The sequence below is a fragment of the Ptiloglossa arizonensis genome, chromosome 10, assembly GCF_051014685.1.
Source record: "Ptiloglossa arizonensis isolate GNS036 chromosome 10, iyPtiAriz1_principal, whole genome shotgun sequence".
NCBI lineage: Eukaryota > Metazoa > Arthropoda > Insecta > Hymenoptera > Colletidae > Ptiloglossa > Ptiloglossa arizonensis.
In genome coordinates this window covers 9,468,331-9,493,087 of record NC_135057.1, presented here as the reverse complement: position 1 = coordinate 9,493,087, position 24,757 = coordinate 9,468,331, and the positions used below count along the sequence as shown (strand labels likewise).

The 24,757-nt window shown below is 51.2% G+C and overlaps 1 protein-coding gene across 2 annotated transcripts in view; it reads right to left on the bottom strand.

Moving 5' to 3' along the window:
- Nucleotides 1-19,149: 19,149 nt before the first annotated feature.
- The window catches only part of LOC143152459 (homeobox protein aristaless), an 86,597-nt gene continuing 80,989 nt past the window's right edge, over nt 19,150-24,757 (bottom strand). For both annotated transcript variants that reach the window (XM_076322601.1, XM_076322602.1), the window contains exon 4: nt 19,150-21,611. In XM_076322601.1, the coding sequence (XP_076178716.1) occupies nt 21,018-21,611 (594 nt within the window). In that variant the 3' untranslated portion in view covers nt 19,150-21,017. The remainder of the gene's footprint in view (nt 21,612-24,757) is intronic.

Sequence of the window (24,757 nt, the reverse complement as noted above, 5' to 3'; positions counted from 1 at the left end):
CATAGTGCGCAACCGAGCGAATTTTTCGTAATCGCGCGGTCGGCAAAACAAACGTAATTACGAACGGCTCGGAAAAGGGTAAGACAGGATCTTTGCGCAATTTGATATACGTGTCGAAGAGCGCGGCTCGCCTTTCGCCCCGCGGAACAATGTTGTTCGTTTTCGCGGTCGCTAATGGCCGCCGCCGGTGCCTTAATTACAACCAAATACGGTCCAATCAGCCCTCGGGGGCCGGCGATGTCGGGCCGTTTCGAGCCTTTCGAGCCGTTCGGCATATTGTCGGATCCGTGCCTCTCCACTGCCCTTCTTTTCTTCTCGGTGCATCCATCGTGGCGTATATCGGTGCATAGGCGCCGGTAGAGGGGGTCACGGATCGCGTCTCGCGAGAGGCGTGGACTTTTATACGAGGATTGGTCGTCGATCGACGCTGATTTTCGACGGTCGAGTGTGCCGCGTCCCGATCGTCGCGTCGCGTCGCGTCGCGAGACGACGAACGCGTTAGACGCGGAGCGACACTCTCGGCCCGTTGTATTATTCCGCGCGCGTTCCAGCCTCGAGTGATCGAGACTCGAGCGACGCCGTTGATCGCGGCGCATCGTGCGCGAAGCCGCTCCTCGACGATCGAGAGCTGTTGCACCGACCTGCACCACCTCTTCGCGTCCGATGCAGACCGAGGCTCGTTAGTGCGCGCCCGTAAATCAAGCCGCAGGGGTGCCAACCCGCTAATATTACCGGGGTTCCCCCGGGATAGGAGGAGCACGTTCGCGCCGCCGACGCGCACGGTAAACGTTCGATATATCTCATCGATAATGAGTTTGTTAAATGGATTAATATTCCACTTTCTCTTTTCCCTCCTTCTGCCGTTTAAGATAATATTCGGACCGACCGTGCACCGTTCAAGTATTTACGCGACCCTGATTCTTTTTTTTTTCTTCTTTCGTTACGATTTCATTCCGTGGACACGGTCCCGGTCACGGTGGGAAATTTTATACGCGAATCAAGCCAAGTTCGTCTCCCGGTTACCTCGTGCGCGTCTCGAAAAATCGTTTCGACGAAGATACGAGACCGTGAAAATGGACGAACTCGTTCCGATTGAACCACCGGTCGTGGGCTAGGTGTACCGTGCGCGAAATACGCTACTCGATTTCTGCTCGGTACCTAATGACCGGTTACCTTGCGCTACAGAAGGTACAGAACTTTAATACGCTTAGCGTCGATTACCGGGGAACATCGATTCGATCCTCCGGAATCTAGTGCGCTCCTGGAGGCTGGGTAACTCGTATATACAGCCGGATAATTAATGGAGCCGGTAATGAGCTGATTATTATTAATAATATTTAGCCGGGGTTAAGCCGGGGCGACCCCGCCGTGCTGGAGCCCGGCTGCTCGTTAATTGAATCTGCCAATCATCGTAATGAGCGTCAGCGCCGGATCCGCTGTCCGTTCTTGGTTGCTGCTCTGCTCAGGGCCTCGAGCTTGATGCTCGACTCGTTCGTTTCGAAAAACGAAATATCCATCTTGCTCTCTGCAACCTTATCCCGAGAAATGTGAGCAATCTTCTGCGCCCCGGCCGTCTTTCGAGAACTTGATCGATATCGCGAGCCCGCGTCTAGAACCTCCTCGTAATTGTTGCTATTCGTTTTCATTAATTGTATCGGCGCGCTGAATCGTACCACGTCGCGGCTACCGCGGCGCTATCGATGGAGGATGATACCCGTACCTATTCTATACCATCGAGACAGATTTCCGTGTAGATCGAGATCGAGACTTCGATTCGAACCAATCCTACTTACCGTTCGCGATTCGCTACTTATCCGTTCTTATTGTTATACTTTGTTGCTTAACAGAATCGTTGTCAATATACGGGAAACAGTACACGTTGACCGTAACTTTATTCACCAACCGTTCCGAAAGAATTACTTTCCTTAGCTTCTACTATAAGAACAAAACCCAGAACGCGCAAAGTGTATACTTTTAAAAGTACTTTCTCTTTTTTCCTTCCCCAGTTACCATTACTACATTGTTATTATTATCGTTTATTCGACGAGTCGTAGGCCCGTTTTCTCCAAAGGTTGCTTAGAAAATCGTTGTCAAGATACAGGAAATTCATACACGTTGACCGTAGCTTTATTCACCGACCGTTCCGAAAGTAATCTTTGCCTCGTAACACAAACCCAGGATGCGTAAAGTGTATCCTTTTAAAAGTACTTTCTCTTTTTTTCTTTTTTTTTCTCTTCCCCGGTTACCACTACCGCGTCCCGTTCTACGCAATACCCGAAGATGGATCCGTTTTCTCATTGCGGGTCGAGCCGAACGACAGAAGCAGTCGCGATAAGCCGACAAGGGACAAATGTTTCCTCTCTTCCCGAGATAACGATTTATCTCGAACCTCTTCGGTACTTGTTCGCATACCTTCGTCCAGGATTCTCGAAAATGCACCGCAGTTTCAACCTCTACGGAACTTTCGACGACCGAAAGTCTGGATTTCCGGGCAATTGCTTGCCAACCGGATCGACCGTCGGTCGAGTACACGTTCGTTCCCTCTTTTGCTCATTTTCGTACCGCGCGCAATTTTAATTAACTCCGTGGCGAACTGCAAACACAACCATAGGTGGGCTAAGAATCGAGATCGGTTGTTGCTTCCCACAAGTTATCGATCAACGCTCGATTTGTATATACAGTCGGACTGTTCTCGGTTATAACGAGCACCGAGCAGGGACCGGTAAGAAAAAGAGAAACTCGAGGGATAAAAGAAATATCAAAGAAACGCATTATGTATTTACATACTCGAGCGTATTATTCGTATTAATACGCTGCTCGTACGTACCGCGGTAACGGGGGAACGTTAAGTAGAATTTCTTCGTAATTAAAATCGATAGTAATTAACGGTAGGTAAATAAGATTTCAATTACTCCGTCCGCTTATGGATCCCGATATCGATTTTTGCATCGAGGATCGCGTTACGAGGCTTCTAAAATTTTATTAAATTCGCACCGCGGGTAGGTATCGCGGTACGCGTGACTCGAGATCGAGTCGGTGTTTTTGCTCGGTTGAAAACAAGTCGGGCTCTGGACCGAGAAAACGAAATTTCCTTTAGCTGTCCAGCAACGGTAAATATAAATAATAACGTCGCCGCAACCCTTCCCGTTAACTGGAAGCACCGAGGGAATGCTCGCGTAATTCGTGAGAACCGTGGTTTGTATAATTGACGGTAATGCAACCGAGTAAGAAGTAAACGAGTCCGTGTTATCGACAACCTCGCGGAAACTCGTTTCCCTCGACGCCCGATGCTTGCGCGTAGAAATTAATAGATTAGCGAAGGGCACGTCTCCTCTTAATTCCATCCCATTACGGGTTTCGGTTGGTTGGCGCGAGGCGGGTCCGGTCGATTATCGAAGATAGCCGAAATCACCGGTGGATCGCGGAATTAGATCGAATTACACCGCGATGGCCCCGCGCAATCGTCCTTCTCGTGGTAAAGAACGAGCAACCTTGTCTAGGTGGTTGTTCCATTTTCATCTTGTTGTACACGCGATTCGAATCAGGTTCTCCGAGCGTACATTATTCCCCGTTAAATTTAATTCCCCTGGAACGGATGAAAATAAAGAGCCGCACGGGATACGTCCACGTATCAATTTCGAAGATACCTACCCTCGGTGGTAATTTCAATAACAAAGTTTCCTCGGTGCACCGATCACGGGAAGATCCATGGGACTTGGAATCATCGATAGGCGATCGTTTCCGAACTGTTTCTACGCGATGGTCCTCGCGTATCATTTCCCTCCCTCTCCCCACTCCTCCCTTGTTCTCGTCGCGAGATTTCGCATAGATTTCAATTACGGCGAAATTAGAAGCGGAATCGTATTTCACGAATATACCGGCGGCACGACCGGCTACCGAATGACGGGAGAAATTAATCAAAATAATCATCTCTGGGGCCCGGGGCGGCCAGCGGGGCCTGTCATTTACTCCCCTGGAACTCTTCTTCTCCATTCTGCCTTTAGATACCCGCTGTATATATATTCCTCTCTATCCGGTAGCCGACCGAAACCTTCTTTGGCCTTTACTCGGGAATCTAGAAGTCCGCTGGAACCAGCCGATGCGTTATTCTCCTCGAGGTTGAATTTTAAATCAACGCGCCGGGGATGCGTCTGCCCTTGAGGGCCATGATTCCATTTCCGACAGGTTTTCGACCGGGAACGCCAACGTGCGAACGATTTTCGATTACGAATTCACGCTCGATGTATCGCCGGATAACGTAGAAAATCATCTCCGGAGGAACGGTCGAAAAAGAGCAGAAAGTGGCACAAAAATATAGGAGGGGCCAGGGTTCCCCCACCGCGGGGATCTTCTTCAATTCGTCGATGTATATATACTCGATGTTAGCAAAGGATTGTAAAAAATGCGTGAAACGGAGTTTTTTAACACTGTGCAAGGGCTTGGGAGTTTTCGGTCCCAATTCACGCTCGATGTATCGCCAGATAACATAGAAAATCATCTCCGGAGGAACGGTCGGTCGAAAAAGAGCAGAAAGTGGCACAAAAATGTGGGAGGGGCCAGCGTTCCCCCACCTCGGGGATCTTCTTCAATTCGTCGCTATATATATATACTCGATGTTAGCAAAGGTTTGTAAAAAATGCGTGAAACGGACTTTTTTAACACTGTAAAAGAGCTTGGGAGTTTTCGGTCGCAATTCACGCACACGTACGAGCGAATCGGAGGATCCCGATCGTTCGAAGCGCGTGAAATTCTTGTTACCTTTTTAACGCGGCGGACGGTGTGGCGCGGTCCGGCCGCATGCCGTGATATCGGCGTCTCCAACTACCGTAAGAGTCCGGTTTTTTCAGGCAAACTTTTCAACCGAGTGCAATTACCTGGCCCCGCGCAGAAGAAACGCGTCCGCGCCCCCGCTGCGTATTTAAAACCAATTTCAAGCCGTGTACCGTAACGCTTGCTAGATATTTATCGCGCGGCGATTCCATTACCGTGCGTCGTTCGATCGGATTGCGACAACATGAGAAATCGGTCGTCGGTCCACCGTGGAAATCTTATTCGATCGATAAGGTGGATGAACATCGACGCGAATCATCTGGAATAAAAAAAAAAAATACGTTGTTGCGATAATACGGCGTTCGACTTCTCTCCGACCGCGATGGATTCTCCGCGATGATCTCTGGTCTCAATTGGACGATTGCACAGTTTTCGATCTACTGAACGATCGGGTATCGTTCTTTCCCGATATTTTTGTATTTCGTTGCTCTTCTTTTCCTTCGAAAGAGAAGAAACAAGTATCCGATTTAGACGGATCGTTTGCAAATTCGCCGGTCGTTCGTTTCGCGACGACGAAGACGACGAACCGTGGTCGAAATCGGGACTCGGAGTGGGAGAGGAGGTTCGGGTGAAAGATAGAAGGTAAAGGGTGGGATTCGAGGGCGCAAAGTAACGCCATCGGACACGCGAATGAGAAACGGGACGGTGTTTCGTGGAGGCAGGAGGTCCGAATGGGCCAATAACTTTGCGAGCTTATGTTCCTGAATATAAAGGGGACAGTGGTAGTTTGCGGTACGACGTCACTCGCGTGTGTGTCCCCTACTCCCCTCCTCCCCCCCTATCTGGTCACCCCTATTATTCCCCCTCGGTCCCCGCCATCGCGACGTTTCTGATGCACGACTGTCGTTCTTATTCAAATGCACGCCCCTGCAAACCAAACACGATGGCTCTCGCGAGCCAAGAGTGATTCACGACGAGGCCGCAAAGTCCACGACGAGACCGAAACGTCGAGTTCGCGCGGGTAAACTCGCGTTAAACGTTACAACGTTGCCCTACGGTTTGTTTCCAAGTCTCGAACGGGACGAGCGTAAATATTCGTATTATCTGCGGAACACGTGCGCCCTTCGAAGCTCTCGTTCGCGTTCGTTGGATACCGAGAAACGTCGACGATGGCGCGCTTCGTTCGTTGCTTCCTCCTCTCGAGCTGGTATTTCGCGATGCTCGAATTCGAACTCTGTATTCGCGTCGGTAAGTATTCGATCGTTAGTCGACGCGAACTTTCAACGTTGATTATCGTTTTTTCTGTACCACACGGTGCTCTCGAGAGGCAACCCTCACATACTCACCTACGGAGTTTAGATTCCACGATTTTGTCTATCGTTCTCTCGAGAAGAGGCTTCTCGAAACCGATTCGTTCGAAAAGGAACGCTTCTCGAAACCGATTCGCTCGATCGAAGCGGACCTCGGTTCCCGATGGGAGCCAGTGATCGTCGACGATGATCGTTCGATGGCACGATACTCGCGAAAATCGGGTTGCTCGCGACTCCGATCCGATATCGGTGATTCGCGCGGTGACTCGCGTCGGGTGTTTCGCACGCAGAGCGTAGACTCACGGGGCACGGTTGCCCACCGGTGCTCGTCCACGGACACGCGGCACGTTGCCCACGGGCTCCTGTGGCGCTCACCGGGCTTCGACACCCACACGCCGTGTCGCCTCACCAAACACATAAATAACGACAGTTTCGGAGAGTCCGCGTCACCGTTCCCCGTGCCGGCCATTCCGTTCGAATCGTCTTCCTCCTCGCGTCTATCGAACGCCGCTTCGTGACCGGAACGCCCGTTAAGAAACGTTCGATTGAGACGATACACCGCGGCACGTGTAATTTGGCGCCCGTGTCTACCGGGTGGTACACCGTTTTTATCGGTTGGGATTGCCTAGGAGGCTTTTCCGGTCGGAAATAGGACGATGCGCCGTGGTAAATTAGTAACCGCTGGAGGGAAACAGAGAGAAAGAGAGAGAGAGAGAGAGAGTTAACTGGTCTGCCAACAGCCGGAGCGAAAAACCGAAGTGAGCGATCAAGCAGAAATTGCTTCGCCGCGATATAGCCTCCGTTTGCCACCTGTTGTACGAGAAATTTCTCTATCCACGCGGTGGAAACGCAGACGCGTGTCTCGCGTCGAAAGTTTCGTTCGACGATTAGCACGAAAGTGTGTCCCCGTGTTTCGAGTCGGTGAACCGATTACGATGCGGTTACGTAGCTAGGGTATCGTAATCCGTAACGAGAATTCACGTATACGAGACGGAATTCACGATCGACGTGTTCATTAGAAAGCATCGTCGCACGGTGTCCGGTGATCGCGTCCAGTATAGCTCCGAACGCCGAGTATAGGGATATTTCGCGACGCCTACGCGTTCTCTACCCGCGCCGCGGATCTCGCGTGGCTGCGGGCATTAAATTAATCGTGCGTTTCGTTTGTCGAGAACCGCGGTCACAATCGTATACAACGGATACTATGTTGCCGCTGTCACGAAACTGACGTCTCGCATTTGCCGTGGCCGACGAACGACCAGGCCCCGTGTAACTCGCTTGCGATTACGACTCGCGAGCGGTGGTGGTTCGGGGGCAGGGTAGAAAGGGGGGACGTTCAGAGTCGTCGACGACGCCTTCGCGACTCGAGTCGCGACCACGGTTACGGGGAAACGACTTTTCGACCGATCGTGGAGTATCCTTCGAAACGGGGTACGACGATCGCGTTTTCTACGTCCTTTTCCTATACTATTCCCTCTCGTTCGTTTTCGCTCGGTTCACCTAACGCGGGAAGGGAGAACACTCGCGCTCGCGTATTTACGAGGTTCTCCGAGCGGAGATTTCGTTATTTTTCTTCCCCCACCCCTCACCGGGTTTCGCTTTATTTCTTCGTTCGGATCCGGCAACTCGATCGCGAACCCCGTCCCCTCGTTCCAATCTCACGAGTGACTTACGATCTTCTTCCCTAATCACGAAGGAATTCTAATCTTCGAACGTTGCCCGTGGGACGTGGGTCTTAATAACGAATCTATCTTAATTAAATTAAAATTCTCATCGTGGCCGTACCACCGGAGGATCTGGTTCCTAGGGCGTGTCCGTGACTCGGAGAGCGGTGAGTTAGCGGTGAGTTAGCGGTAACCACGGACCGTCGATGGCCCACCGTGCGTAGAGGATACTGGACGACCAGCCGAAAAAACAGTTGTCGAAAAATCGTTCGAAAGTTCTCACAGATCCCAGTGGTAAATTAATCTAGCCCTCCCCCGGTCGTTGGCGGGGAGGAAGGAGGAAGGATGGCTAATCGATGAATTTACTTTGTAGTTTCCACGCCTTTCGTTCCGTCGAACGACGCGTCCCGACGCACCGTACTCCGTGGCGAGATATACCTCCCCTCCTCTTCAAACGTCTCGTCTGTTTCTCGTCGGGGTATCCGCGAGGCATAATATTACCATTCTTTATTCTTTAACGATCGGCAGCCAGCCGAGTGTTTCACGGTCGTAGGCACTAGCCATCCTCCGTCTCTCTCTCCGGCTCCATCGCGGCTACCTCTCCTTTACGATTCCGTCCCAATTTATTACGAAACCGAGAGCTTTTCCACGCGGATCGGGGAACACGATCGAGAGGCGTCGAGTGGCGTCGAGAGACGTCGAGGGACGTCGAGAGACGTCGGTCTCTCTCCTCTCTCTCTCGAACGCGCCCTCATTTCGTATTCATAAAGTGGTGGGTTCCGGGGTCTCTTAATATTCGAGGAATACGAGGCCTCCTCGGACTCGTCCTCACGACGGACCGGCACGACCCTGAGGAATCCTCCGCGTCGGTTAATTACCGTGAAATACGACTGATCGAGAAATTCGGATAAGCGTGCTGCGTCGTAAATCGAGCAATATAATTCACTTTACCCTAATAACCCGTCTAATAAGAATTTTATCCCGTCGCCGGGTAATGGATATACCACGTGAGATAATAATTCGGACGGGCGATTAACGCTTCGGATGCTCGCGGTATGGAAACGAGAGGCGTTTCTTTACCGTACGAGTGGGGAATACGGAAAAAAGAGGAGAACGTTGAATTAGAAGTTACGATCTAAATCAGCGGGTCGTTACCGATCGAGGTATCACCGAGTCGCGTTAACGTTCCCGCGCCGGATGAACGAACAACGACACCGAGGCCGTAGATCGAGCGCCACGGCCGCGCTCCCTCGGAACTCGTTTCGGGCGCGGCGATTCGGTTAAAATTTTCGAAAATCCTCGTTTCGTAATTGTTTATTGTGATCGAGGGCTCGGCTGGAACGAAGCGCCCCCCCGTGGCGCATCGCGAATGGGATCTAAAAGGACGAGAGGAGTGGAACGTGGGTTCCTACCGTTAACATCCGACTTTACGACGCATCCTGGTCGCACGAGGCGTGCACCTCGCGGGTCCCTATACAAGCCCCCGTAATTTGATAATATAGGGTTATGGTGGCGCCAAGCTGAGCCGTTTAAATTCATAACATTGTTTATTCCTATTAGACCGACCTATTGGGTCCGTTCCGCGCGATATTTCATTCGAAAACCAAGGCCGCGCCGCGCGTGGATACGCCGTCTTGCCACGATTTCGTCGAGCACGAAGGATTTTATGTAACGATCTCGTTGCCGGGCAACTTCCTCTCGAATGGTAAACCCGGGACGTTACGCGAGACGAGTACGCGCGTATTTCGTGCTCGTCGCGCGTCGATGATCGAATCAACTTGCCACGAAGCGAGACGCAACGCGCATTCGTCGAGAAAATGGTCGCGAGTCTTCGAGTCCCGGGTACTTCGGTACTCCGGTCGTAACGCGCGATTAGAGTTTATTCGACGATGCTGACTCCGAACGGTACGGTGTACACTTCGATACGCGTCTGTACGAGGGATCGAAAAATCCTAGAAACTTATCGAAGAACTCCAAGGAACGTTCCTCGTTGACGATTCGGAGATCGGTGATCGCGTTTGCGGAATAATCGATCAAGGGCTCGCCAGCGAGTAGTTCTCTCGATTTCTTTACATTTCCACTGGATTTCCATGTTCGTTCGGTTCCTTTCGATCGATCGTTTCAATTCGAGGAATTAGGTTCGGTGTATCTAGGAGAGATTTCAACTCTCTCATCGAATCTCTGAGATTTTCTCTATTAACCGGATTGGAAAAATAGTTCAGAATCGATTGGGCAGATGTCGCCAGGGGTCACCGGTCAGGTTGTCGAAAAATTGCCGTGTACTTTGGCATCGTTCGGAGCTGTTTACGAGCGCGGGGGGCGCTTCGAGTTCCCGGTCCGGGACGGGGTGCATCCTTGTTGCTCCTAGTCGACTGGCTGTCAGCGAGAACGTGAAATATCGTGCTGCCCAACTAGCATCCAATAATTAGTTTACTCCTCATTACGGTTGGCCCGCGTTATTAGGAGGGCCACGGGTCCCGTGGGCGAGAGGGAGACGGTCGGAGGGCCAGCGGGAGAAGGGAGAGCTCTAATTAACTGAACGTTTAGGGGTTGCTCGACCGGTCGACTCGCGACCACGCCCGATCGGTTAACCAATTCCGTTCTTACCTGCTTTGTGCACCTTCGGGAGATACTTTGTGCCAATCTCTCTCTCTCTCTGTGCGTTTCGTCCACCGTTTGGTGGATCGTTGCTCGGTTTCTCTTCGGCCACGCGTGCAAGAAGATGGAAGACGAGTTCTCGCGAGTGCCCGGAGAGGTTTTCTATTCGTTGCCACGTTTACCACGCGACGATGCGTACCAGGCGCGACTTGGTCGTCGTAAACGATACGTATAGGGAGGATAGTCGAGAGGAGAAGAAATCGAACGAAGGAGAACAGAAAACCGAGAGAAAGTCGGCGTGCTCGCGCACCAGGCTATCTCCGATCTTTGATCTCGGTAACCGACGAGATCGAGGTGGTTCGAGGTGGTTCGAGGTGGTTCGAGGTGGTTCGAGGTGGTTCCAGGGGGATTCGAGGGAGGAGACGAACGAGAAACGGTCACCGGTGAGAGCGAGAGAGATTCAAAGAGATAGATAGAGAGAAAGAGAGAAGGAGAACGAGATCCGTAGGAGGTACGATGCGCGGGAGCCATCTCTGTTAATCATCGCGTAATTACCGCTCCAATTATCAGATGCTGAGATACGGGCGCGGTGGATCACGCAGGACCCGAAGAATCTGTTAGCCGAGCCGCTACGCAGGGATCTGGTTTGTACAGCGGAGGAGAGCGCAAGCGCAACGGACTCGGTCGATCCTCGATCGCCCCGGGAGATTGGTAATCGCCGCGAGAAAGTGTCAATTACGGGGTATCCGGCGTTATCGCGGTAGGGAAAATTAATCGGGTGCCGGTGACGAGTAGTTGGAAACACGCGCCGAAAACGGTCCGTCCGAGAAACAACAATTTTCGTTCGTACCGAAGCAACGAGCGAACGAGCGAGCGAGCGAGACGAGGAGGAACGAGCAGCCGGCGCGAATCTCGCGGAGATCTTTTCTTCGAGTCGGTTCCCGAAGGCGCGTATAGTCCGCGTTTAGGGTTGAACAGGGGCGGGACAATACTTGTCCAGCGGCCGGTAGGTTGAACAGGGCGTTACCCGGCATTCCTTGGTAAATTAACTTAGCGGGCGGCTGCAGCGCGCCGGTGAACGCGGTGCGGTGCGGTGCGGTGCGGCGCGGTGCGGCGCGGCGCGTCTCCCGCCAAATATTCATTTAAAAAGGTAAATGCAATTTTGCCGTTTTACGTGATTGAGATAATGCCCTCCGATTAACGGGCCGTCTCTTTCCTCCGCTCCCTTCGTTTTCGAGTCGAATCTCGCGTCCCCTTCGGCCCGGCCGGCTGAGCATCGCGCCGTTCTTTCCTTCTCCCCGGTTATACCCCTACGGTAGCAAACGCGTCATTACCAAAATTCAAGCTGGCCGTCCCACGAGCATCACCGTCGAAATAAAACCGGCGGTTCGGTTCAATTTTCTCGCAGGTGTGTACAACGAAATCTCGAATGATCGCGCTGGCCGATTTTCAACGCTTTAAACGATATCGACGCTTCCGAGTCGCGGACACGTCCCGGAGGGAGTTGAACGGGCCCCGATACCATCGGACGTTAATTCGTACGATTAAACGGGCGAACAAGCGCGGTTCGTTGTAGTTGACCGTTCGGTGGTTAAACGGGGGCAAGGATTCCAGGGAGGCGAGCCGACGGGTAATTCGCGGTGATCGTACATCATCCCCGGCGAACGGTTGTCCGCCTATTCGGTCGCTTCGTTTGGGCTTAAATCAAATTTACTAATTAACACCATTTACCAGGATCTATAGCGCGGGCGACTCGCGCTGTCCGGCGTCCGTGACTCTCTAAGCTCCTTTTTGTTTCCTCTTCAACGTCGGTACGCGTTATTGATGATGCTCGTTAAAGAGCTCTCACGTGCCGGTGGGGCAGTTCTTCTTCGTCCCGATTCCCCTCTCCTCTCTTTCTCTCTTCTTCTTTCCATCGACCGTGTCCGCGCGTTCGCCCACCCTCTCTCTCTCTCTGTCTCTCTCTTTCTCTCGTCTCTCTTTGGTCTCTCTCTCTCGTCTCGACCGTAGCCGTTCCATGCGTCCCCGACACCGACTCCTGTATGGCCGTGATCCATCCTCGTGGCGCTCGGCGTTGGCTGCCGCGGGACATTAGTCATCGACAATCAAGATGAATTCACTCTTAAACAATGACGCTTAATTTCAAGAAGCCACCGACGAACAACCGCCAAATTCCCGAGCCGGTCTCGTACCCCGAATAAAATCCGCCGACGACCACGAGGACGGTTACCCTACCGTGTCGTCCTTTTCTCGCGGTTTATACCACCCGACGTCCAGAGTCGCACGTCCGCTTCTCTCGCGCGTTATTACAGCCGTACCGCGCATACGTAGACCGTCCGGGCAGGATTTATGGTGCGTCGCATTATCACGTAAGGTAACGCGACACCGCAATTCCACTCGGCGGCACTGACGGGCAAACGCGCAAATTACCATCGCGATTGCGGCTAACTCGGGCCTTTACGCTAATAACGGCAACACCACGCGGCGAATTGCAAACAAGGACAAGCGGTACGCGAATACGCTACGCCGTACGGAACGCGGGTAAAGCGCAATCTTTCCCACCGAGGGCGTAAACCGCAACTATGCCCGTCGTCTATCAAAGCGACGCGGAATATTTATTTATCCGGTCCATCGTCGACCCCCTTCGAATATTGCGAAACATCGACCTTCTCGCACTTCTGGTACGGTTTCCCGGTGAGAATCTCCCGAGCACCTTCTCGATTTCACGGAACACTTTTATTCGACGCGCAACCTCCACCGCCTCGTGTTTTCCATTTACGGCCACTCGAGCGAACAAATTTCTATCAGCCTGTGCCGCGAAATACGTATCTTACCCTTCGTGGCAATTTTCCGCCGCTAGCGGAAATTGTTACTCGTAACGTTTACAACGAGTATTAACCCCTTCGTGTCGACCTGGCCGTTTTCCATCGACCGCGGAGAGTTTGTATATTTATCGGAGTACGAACCCTGCGTTTCGCCCTTGCGATCGAACACCAACCTAGACTCCGTTCTACGGCTCGAAATTTACCAAACCTGCACCGAGAGTCGTCCTCGTACCCTTCGAACGAAGTATCGAACCCCCTTTCTCGGTTTCTCAATTTCACTGAATTTTTCGTCGCGTCGCGATACGAACGAATTCCCGTCCGGTGTTCCGTCGTTCTCCAACGGGAAATGCAATTAAAAACTCTGTCGAACGTTTCGACGTGGAACGCTCGGTGGCGTAATTTCTCGCGCGATTTTCTCACAGGGAACGCTCGTAAACCGCAAGCAATATCGCGACCACATCCCGGCGGTGGCTTCGCACGCGTTTAAGTCGCCGGTTCCTCGTTGCAACGCGACGGAACGAAACGGAGCCCTTCGCGAGACACGAAGAAGAGGCGGGAAAGGTTTTGGTGGAGGGGTTCGCGAAGGGAAAATCGGAATCGTTTAGGAGGGAACGGAAGGGGTCGTTCGGGGTCGATCGTGGGCGTTCGTTCGTTACCAACGGCGACGTATACAAGCGCGAACATTTTATCGCGCACGGACTCAGTGGGGTTACGTATGCACCGATGCGATCGAATGCAAATGCCGCGAAACGCCCGGCCAGAATTATATCATTACTCGTTGGTCCCAGTGGTGGCGTGGTCCGTGGCCCCGTGTCTTTTTTCAAATAAGGAAATAAATTAAGACGCAATGGGCTTAATAAGGCTCCGGTCGGATAGCATTCCGCGACCGTGCCAGTAACTAATGGCGGCGTTTGCGCGTTTTATGTCGTGTCCGGGGGGTGGGGGGGAACTGTTCGGCTCAAGAGCTCAGCGTGTAAACTCCCAAAACTCTCCCGCGCGTCTCGTTCCTTTTCTCTCTATTAACGTCGTTCGATTTTCGGAGCGGAAATTCAGCCGCGTATCTGCCTCCTCGGGTGCCTCGTGGTTTTTGTATCGAGGTACCCGCGAATCGACTCTACCAAATATTTTGATCAACGACCAAGACCATTCGCCTTCGATCCGACACCCAGATGCGGGCTCGTTGTAAAATCCGACGACTCGTTCAACCGATTATCGGGAACGAGCGAGAGATCCGGAGATAACGTTCGAGATCTGGTCGAGATCGTTAAATTACGGCAGAGGGGGCCGATTATCGCGGGAAAACGGCCCTGGAAATTCCTTAGACGATCGAGATTCGCGCAATAATCAGGGCGACCAATCCAACGAGATACAGCCCCACTTGCGCCGTTTATCTCCCGCTACCTATGCTTCTCGTTACTACCAGTTACTTCCCTCTCCAACTTCTCTCGTTGCTAAGTGACCGTCCCTTCCACTTGTCAACGCAACGCAACGAACGAGGCTCTCACGCGATAATCGAGGTTTCGTTGTATCCGGTCCCGTACGGAACACTCGGACCAATGTTCGTTCGAGATGCGTATTGTCTATTATTTCGTTGGAATTCATTTATTTCGATCGTGTCGAAAGTTTCGTTCGTTGGAATTTTTTATACAAACGAGACCAACGACGGTTGACAGGATAAGAAAGATTCGATAGGTTCGAACAGATCGTCGGTGTCCGGTTCGGTTAATTTGTTCGATTTATGGTGGGAAAGACCACGTTGCACCGAGTAACAGAATCCAGTTACAAAGAGCCGCGGAACGAGCCGATCTCGACGTGCCCGCGAGACCGATGTTCAACCTCGATGAAAAGAAGTCGGAAAAGATGAATCGACGAAAATAGTGGGAGCAGGAGAAAGGTGAAAGAGGGTATCGAGGTGGAAGAGAGCGGAGAAGAAGTGGAAGCAATAGCAGCCACGGCCAAATACGACGTGGATCGGCTGCAGAAAGCTGATACTGGTATACCTGGGATACAGGAGGCCGTGCAGCGGTGTAAATGCAATCAAGAAGGCCTCAATTAGACCGTCACGCCGTACATCCCTCATCTCGGAGTCTCGCCGCTCCTCCCTTTCTCCTCGTCCAGCGTCGATTTCGTCGTCGTCCGCGTCGTCGTCGTTGTCGTCGTCGTCGTCGTCGTCATCGTCGGCGTCCTCGTCTTCTTCTTCTTCTTCTTCTTCTTCTTCTGCTTCTTCTTCTCCTTCTTCTTCTTCCTCGTCCCCCTCCGACGAGCTCCTCCACTTCATCTCCTTTACCTTCCGTTTCGTCGATCTTCTTCGTTTCCTCTTATTGTTTCGCGTCCGGCGAGAGCGATCTCCAACCGGTCGAAAAAAGAGACCTTCGAAGTAGTTCGATCGCGCGAACTCTTCGAGCTAGATCGAGAACAGAGTCGTCCAAGATCGCGGTAGCGATGTTTCGTTGGCCGAGTATACTCACGGTTCTTTACAATTTTATCGCACATTCCGTTTTTTTTTTTGTTTTTTCCCGTTCGGGACAACGTATCTCGGTTAACGGTGAGTTTCACACTTTACGGGCTAATCGAATTATAAAATTGGAGACATAATTGGAAACGAAACGATTACGGGCCGATTAGTCCACGAGAGTCCACGATGCGCGGAACGTAGGACGAAGAATGGTACGATTCTGTCGTAAAATGTTCGGTTTCCCTATCGTTAGGCCCTATTAAACGAAGTATAAGAGAACACGAGGGAGGTCCGCGAAGTTTAAGCGGGCTTCGCAGCGGCCGAGATTAAGGGGCTGTTTAATCTGCATCCATCGCGATGATAGGTAACGGTGGAGAATCATCGTGGGGGCCTTCACGTTAACCGAGTTAGTTACAGGAAACCCTGCAATTAGGGATTGTTAACTGGATAAAACCTTACGCGTGCTGCGCGCGAGGGGGGAATAGGGCGGGAAAAAAGGACGAGCATTCGAAAGAAGGGGAGCACCGACGCGGCTCCTGACGCTCTCAAAGAATACTTTATCCTATGCAGTCGATCGACGCAAAAATCAGAAACTATTAGCCTTCGGTCTCTCGGAACAGGTCCCTTGTCCTGTTCGCTCGGCGTCGTCGTCGTTTACGGACTCTCGTCCGCGGCTAACAAAGTATTTAATGCGTTCCCACAAGACGCGACGCGCTGGTACCGGCGCGCAGCTCGCTTCTTCGAGACCCTCGGGGATTGGACAGGTTTCACAATTTTTCGTATTCCGAAACGACGGTCTACGGTTCGCTGAAAATACTGGCCGGCTTATCGATAGTAATTGGTAGACACTATGTTCCCCTTTTTACGATCGCGCGAGACAAATACGGACTATAAACTTCCAACCGAGTTTCTTATTTCTGCGTAAAAAATATGTAGGAAAGCGTCGAACGCGAACGGTGAAAAGAAGAAGAGAAGAATCGCGTACCCCGTAATTTCGCGCGTTTATTAAATTTGAAATTTTCCAAGCGATTTCGCCGCACCGATTCGACATGTGTGCGTTCGTCGAACCTTTGTGCGACGTCTTCGCGAGGAAAATATTGAAATATTGCACAGCTCGGTGAACGATAAATCCTCGTGATTTTCACGAGCGGGACGAAACCTGTGCAATTCCGAGCGGGTTTCTTACGTTTTTGCCAAAGTGTTCCGAAAAAAGTATCAATCGTCGGAGCGCGCGTTAAAGAGCGTGTAACGGATAATTTGAAAAATATGCCAACGTTGATCGAGAGTCTCGTCGAAGGCAACGTTGTCGCTGTATTCTTGGTTTTAGCCGCTAATTTATCTCTTCTTAAACATCGTCTCGGAACTCTGTACGGTAGAAATCGCCGTTTCGGTGGTAGCGCGGGTTCCTTTTTTTTCGCTCGTCCGAGATTTCTTTTTCGCCGTGAACGCGGCCGGTTTTGGACGCTCGGTCGCTACCGATCGCTAAATTCATTCCGATGTAGACAGTTATTAGGTGGCTAGAGCCGGTGTAAAACGTCGCCATAATGATCGGTTACTAACTAACTGGCTCTCTCCCCTATCGCCGCGATGTATAAACATCCACGTATGCATGCGTAGATCGGTGCACTTAGCCGACGTACCCGCGGGCACCGTCGATACTGTTTACACCGTAGTAATTTGCTAATGGCCAGGCCAACACGATGAATTCGGGATCGGGAGGCTGCGTGGTCTGCATCTCGATCGGGCCCGAACCGGGGACCACGCGGCCCGAATGATCGAGGATCGATCACCTCCCGGGACACGCCTCCGCTCGTTCTCGTATTTCTCTTATCGTTCGCCGCGCGTTATCGAGCGCGGTCGGTCCCTCGCGAGACAAGATCCACGGTTCGTGTTGTTCAACGTTCGCGAGATTAACCGACTTTCTCGCGGTGGACACGATCGAACGTCGAACAACGCCCGCGAAACCGTAATCTCGTAAATTCGATTTGAAATAATATTTCAATCTTACGCTCGTGGCTGTGTTATTTAGAAAGAAATCGAGTCTCCGATAACAGGTATTCCGTACAACGAAACCATCGAATTATTATTCTCGTCGGCCGGGACGAGTCGAGATAATTCCCTCTCGTATCTACCGATCGTTAAACGAGTGAATCTCGAGTTCGATGTTTCTCTGGATAAAAATAATAACAACGATGGATCGCTTCGTTGTTCGAGATTCGCGATTATCGCTACGAGTGTTATACCCGGTGCGGTCGTGAACGAAAATTGTATAGGGAAAAAGGCAAAGAATCGAGACGAGGAAAATAGCGTTTCGTGTACACGCCCCCGCGACAGTATAGACTCCGAGGGGAAAAGAAGGATCGCGGCCGCGGGAAAAATAAGCGGTTGCGCGGCCGGTGGGTAGCTACGTCGGCAAGTAATATTTTCAGGAAATTAGATCGCAACGTGGATCTAATATTACGTAGCGAAAGGTGTCATTAAAGCGCGTGTATTGCGCGTTCGGCTGGAATCGCGTTCGCTCGGTGGTACGAGCACGATATTGCCTGACGCAGCTCGGTTTCGATCGTCGTGGAACACGACGAGACGAACGCCTTCGTTCGTGCAACGCACTTAAGGCTGCGTCAGTTTTGATCGGCGGATCATTTGGCCGGTAACCGTTCGATTTATCAGCCTCAAGATCGTTAGCACTCCGAGGGGAGCGCAGGTATTCACGACGCCGCTAATTAGCTGACGCGCATTAATGGCTCGGGACTCCATTAAACTGTAAAATATTTAAATAACTCGTCGACGGGCGTGCCCGGGCGCGAATTACTTGTCATAAGTCAGTCCCGTGGTGGACTTGGAAGCTCCACGGAAACTCCTCGACCGTGGTTATAATGTATGTGCGAGGGTAATGGCGCGTTTTCGTTCAGGAAGTTGACGAGCCTGTAAATTAATACTTCTACAGCGCGGCTCGTTCTTAATCGTCGGATAATCGATAGAGAAAGGGTTCGCTTAATAAAGAACGCCGTACGTTTTCTTTTTCTTTTTTCTTTCTTTTTTTTCTTCCCTGGTTTTTTTCTTTTTTTCGTCTTCCTTTTTTTCACATTCCCCTCTCGTCGTGGTCGTGTTTATTCGACGCGCGTGAAAAACGAAAGGTAAAGGGGGATTAATAAGATTACAAGTACAATGCACACCGATGTTTTTCGTTTTTACGCGCGAGGGGAAACGAGACAGGTAAAAATCGTGTTTCGTGTTATATTCTCTTCGTTTCGCGTCCGTGATCCACGATCGCGACGACGATTCACGATCGGCAGCGTCGATGGGTGCTCACGATCGGTGATTTTTCTTCACGCCAAAGTGGTTTCAACGGAGATGGTTTTTCACGATCGCCGAGTGGATTATTTCTCGTATCTTTCGAAAATAATGGAAAATCGAGACTCCTGCGAGAGGTAGCCGAGGAGACGCGATACGGCGTTGTGTTGTACGGGTTCCTTTTCTTCACGGGAAGAAGGTGGAGGGGAAAAGAAAAAAATAATCGCAAGGTCTCTTCGCAAAGTTTCGCATACGTCGGTTAATTATTTACAAGGCAACTTACACGCTAGAAATGCTTATACAGTCGTAAAACTTATCGCAAGTATCGTTGAATATTTTTGAGATTAAAGAACGCGTATATAAATAGTACATTTACCTTATCTAAAAAATTGTGCGACGGCTTGTTGTAAAAGTAAACAAATTTGCGAGCTGTCTTCGAACAGCCAACGATCGGAAACGTTTTCGGTCGCGACGGGCGAAAGGTTTCTTTTTTTACTTTAAAAATACCAAAAAAAAAAAAAAAAAAAAAAAAAAAAAAAATAGAGAAAAAAACTCGCCGAGTTTCCTCCTGCGCGTTCGAATACTCGATTACGGTTTAAAAAAAATAGGAAATTTCGGGGATCGCGATAACGACACATGGGGATGGATGGATAAAAGCGTGTACCATCGTAGGCTTTCTATCGTCGCGACTTCGAGAATCTTTTCTGGACGGACATCTTTCGATGATGTTTTCGCTTAAAGAGTTACCTTTCGAATACGCAAAATACGACGTTTTCGATTCAACGACGAAGCAGGAACGACCACGATCTCTCACGGTGGTGGTCGCGAATCGTCTTTGAAATCTATCGCGTAAACATACACGCGCGTGCACGCATACTCGAGATACCGGAACAATTCAAAATCGGCGGTCGTGCGATTCTCGCGACGTATAGCTCCGTTCCACGATACCACGTTTCGCGGTATCTATATACGCGCGGGAAAACTAACCGATTTCGAATCCGCGCGGATCGTCGAGATGCAAAGATTCGAAAAACGTTCCAACGAGAATCCCGTTCGACAACGCGATCGAACGCTTCGTTCCGCCGCTATTGTAAATTATCTACAGCATTCTGTACACAGCGAACCGAAAAGAAACGCACACAGTTTCGTTTTCTTCCGTTCTTCTTTTTTCTCTTCGTTACCATTCGAACGTAAAAGTCGACTTTCGTGACGTTCAAGAGGAAGGTTGAAGAAACTCGTTTTGTACATGGACAGGTATATATCGTTCTCTGAACGAGCGTCGTAAAAACTGTCGCTTGAACGATTCATCGGGTCGCGATCCGCGTTAAAAGAGCGAAGACAACGCGAACGATCGCCGAGGAAACTGTGCAAGAATTTCCCCGTGTGAGAAAAAAAAAGAGAACGGTCGTCCGTGTTGTCAAACGCGGAACGCGACGCCCCCGAATCGTCGGTTTTCGCATTCCTCGAGCGACAAGTCGCGAGAAATTTGGCCAGAATCGATCGACAATTGATCGAATGCCATAACGGGTGACGATCGACGACGACGACGATCTCTTCTAACGAGAACGCGAACCACGATCGAACACGATCGTCGTCTCGAAATCGGCGCGCCTGGCCCGTTATGCGATTCGAAACTGTCGCGGTCTCGCGAGCGTTCTTATGAATTAGACCGCGTAACAAAGGCACGAGTGATCACAGGTAGAAGGATGCGTCCAAACAATCGTTCAACCTTCCTTATTAAAATAGTTATATCAAAGTGGCCGGTCACATCGGTCGGTGAGTTCTTTGGCTCGTATCCTTGTACGATAGCTACGAAAACGATATGATATCGGGGGGTGGGTTGGGTTCGGGGTGGATCGAGGGGTTTTCTGTACCGCTCTCGTGTCAACGAGGGACTCTCGCGATTTCTCTCCGATCGAACGTGAACAACGTTCACGGAGCTCGAGTATCGGTATCCCCGGTAATGTGGTTGTTCGCGAGACTCGATTCGGGGAGAACGAAGGGAATTCGGTAAGAGACGACGAATCGGGCCCTGGACAGCGAGTCCTGTCAGCGGTGGCTAGGCCGTACCTAGGTTCCTTCTAGGATCGGGGGTACCTCTTCAGCTGATCAGATCACCGTTCTTGCGCAGCATCTCGAGATGTAGCTCGTACTCCCTGGCCTTCAGTCTCAACGAGGCGATGCTATTGGTCCGTCTGTCGATGTCCGGTAGACCGACGCTGCCCGTGGGCGAACCTTGGGGCGAGCTGGCCGTCGGGGGCGGCGGTGGGACCGGTGGATGCGGCAGAGTGATCGCCGGTGCTGGAGGTGGTGGTGGCGGGGGCGGTGGGGAACCTCGGACCAATTTCGGTCGCTGGGCCGCGGATATGTTCGCCAGTAGGCTCTGGAAGGACGCGGCCGACGTGTAAGGCAGAGGCATTCCCGGCGGTAGCAGAGGTGGCGGTGCCCGATGATAGGGATGAGCGGTGTAACTACCAGGAAGGACCGGTCCGTGACCCAGAGGTGGGTAACGAAACGCGTCGAAGGGTTTCCGCAGGGCAAACGTGCCCAGGTGGGCGAAAGGGTTCGGCAAGGTCGGCGCGACGACCGCCGATGGTGGCGGTGCACCTGATCCCAAGTACGGATTGTACGGATGCGCCTGGGGCCCGACCTTCTCCTGTTTCCGCCACTTTGCGCGCCGATTCTGAAACCAGACCTGCAACCAAACATCAATTTTAACCTTTTTCCGACGCCCGTTCCAACGTTCGACGCTTATACGCGACGCGGTCCTCGCGCCGCGGGCCAACCGTACCGTCGAGGTCGGATCGTCGAGATCGGTCCTCTCTTTTTTCCATTTTTTCGCTTTCGAATTGTTTCATCCGAGAACGAAACAAAAACGTTTCGAAAGTATCGATCCTAGAACTAACCTCGAGTCTCGTCCGTCTTGGTTACTTTTCGGTAGCGACGATACGTGCAGATGAGTTCTAGAGGTTTTTTTTTTAAATACAGTAGTGCGTATCTTCGGAATCATTGTCACGGAGAAGCAAAGAGAGATTAGAAATTTTCCCACGCGTGGGTCGAAGAAACAACTTTTTGCGAGCTGTAGGGGTTAATTAGATTGGAAATCGTTCCAGGAGAATGTATTCGTGGACGGGGAATTTTGATTTGAGAAGCATATCGGAGAAAAGATTTTCCCGAGCAATCGTCTATTCGCGTGCCCTTAAATAACCAAAGCGATTAACTTCGGTTTGAGTACCGATGGCCGGACACGCGAGCCTCGTCTCGAATTCGAGATTAATATTTTCGTATTTGCCGTAGACTCCGCGAAAATAATATTCGATTTCTCTAAGAATAGACTCCTCGCGTTTCGTTTATTCGTTGGACAGCCTCGTCGATACAATCCCCCACCTTTGGTACCAGTGGAGTATAAACAAAGAAGAATGAATATCGGGTGATTCTCGCGAGTTCCACGCATTCTTGAATTCATCCCCACGGTATTTATCTCGTTGTTGCGAAACCTTGTCGGAGAGGGTTGGTAGCGCGCTGGTTTGACTTCTTCCGCCATCGTTCGCGAGCGTTCTCTACCCAGAAACGATCTACCCTTGCGTATGTCTATTTTCGGAATGTGGCCGGTTGTTTCATCGAGGCGTTCGAGGAAGCCGAGTCGAAGAAGGGAGAGAGCGAGCGAGCGATTCGAGGATCGATTTCGAGTCCGGTTTCAGGAAACCTATTCGTTCGATTCCGGGTCGGAAAGCAAATAGTGTATTTCGTTCGTTGGGCGTTGTTCGGGCACCGATGGAAGTGCGAATTCTGGTTAAAGTGACGCGTTCCCCTGGCTTTTTTCTTTTTCAGGAAACTCGCGGTGTATCATTATTCCCGGACGTTGCTGGAAGGAAACCGAAGATCGCTCCGAGTCGACTCGACTCGACTCGACTCGAGGATCGAGACGAGGCGAGACGAGGCGAGGCGAGTCGAGGCGAGTCGAGGCGATCCGCAGCCCGTTTCTCTGTTCCTTTCTCTTTCGTTTCGCGTTCGTCTTTCTTCCTTTCGTCCGCCTACCTGAGTACCCTCGCGTTTCTCCACGAAAATTAACGAAATATTGGCCATCGTAAAACCGTTAGCTCGGCACATTCTCTTTGGCCCACTTTTGCCTTCCCAAAAACTGGGAGCTTCGACGGCCGCGGGTGAGTCCACCGCCACGGTAACAGAAGAGGTATCGTTCACGGATCTACTAGCGTTAACAAAAAACACCGCGCGATTTCGATATTCGGCTCCGTTCGGTCGACAGACGGAGAAAGATGTCGAGCAACGTCGATCGAACGATCCGCGAACGAAACAAACATCTTTCGTGATGCGTCGACCGTTCCAGCGCATTCCATCGCGGAGGTTCCCCGAAGACTCGAGCTCTAATCAGTTCAACGGAAGCTCTCCTCCCCCTCTGGCTGCCCGGCCGCCATCCTGTTGTCCTTATTTCGTCCTTCCCCCTTTCTTTTTCCCTTCGTTTCTTTAACGGAGTTTAATTCCGCAGTCTCCTCTTCGGGCCGTGTTGGGTCGATTCCCGTACCGGTGTCTCCGAACACGAACGGTTGTCCAACGATACGCGACGTTAACCTTGCAAAACGGAACGCGAGACGAACGTCGATGGTCCCACTCGAACGAAATTTCCAGAGCGTGTCTCGTGACACGACGCAATCACGACCAGACTCGATTTCGCGTTCGATAACCCACCGTGGCACACCGACGTCGGTCTACCCGCTTTACGAACGATTCTTGCTCCCAGTCGGCAACAACACCTCGTACGCGTCGGTGACCGCGAGACGGGGCACAACTTTCGACGAAAACTTTTCAGGAAGCAATTTTCTCCCGACGAGTTTACCGTTTTTCTTTGCCGTGAGACCCGGGATTCGAGTTACCCTTCGTGGATCGTTCCTCCTCTAGCGAGGGTAATCCACGATCCGGACGGATCGCTTTCGAAGGAACCAGGTTCCAATTCTAGTGTCTACGAGGTACGAATACATTACGCGATATCGGAGGTTTCTAGTCGTCGTTTCGACGAAAAATGGCATTGGACATTTTTCTCTTTTATTTTCTCCTTTATTTTCTCTTTTTCGAGCTACTTTTTACTTTCGTATTTCCTACTCGAAGAGAGACGTTATAAGAAAATGTTGAAGAGAGCAATTCGAACAATTGAAAGTCCAGGTTGTCCTCTCAACGGCAACGATCGCGATTCCACGGTCGTCCAGAGCTCTGTTTCGCGTTACCGGGTTCGTTCGAGGGGCAGGTATCCACGCGTCCGCGGCTCAAAGTCAAACGTACCGCCGAGAGGGGCAGACGTGCTCGATACTTTTCGGTGAGGATGCTGCCTCGTCATTGGATAGACGAGGGCACTGGTGGGGAATGTTTTGGGATGACTTTGCGCTTCGATGATCGATTCGATCGACTCCCCGACACGAGGGAAGTATTTCGTGACTCGCGAGATCGTCGACGCTCGTGGATTAGTTCGTCGTTCATACGATATCGTTCCTGTTTCCTTCTCGAGTCGAATCATTGGCCGTTCGATTCACCGAATGACCATTCGCACGGGAAATTCATCGACGTGTCCGTTGTTTAAAATTCGTGTCTTCCGATGATGGAGAACGCGCCACGATCGGAGCAGAGAATTCGGGTCCGATTTTCATAAATGTATATTCTTTTGGTAAAAATTTCCATACAACTATATATTTTCTCGAAAAGGGTTCATCGCGTCGAAGAGACAAACGGATAACCACCGGTCGCGAATCGGAGCAATTTTATCAATACCCGAGACGTCGCTCCGTATAATTTTCAATTCCGGCACGAGGGAACAACCGTGTAATATACATA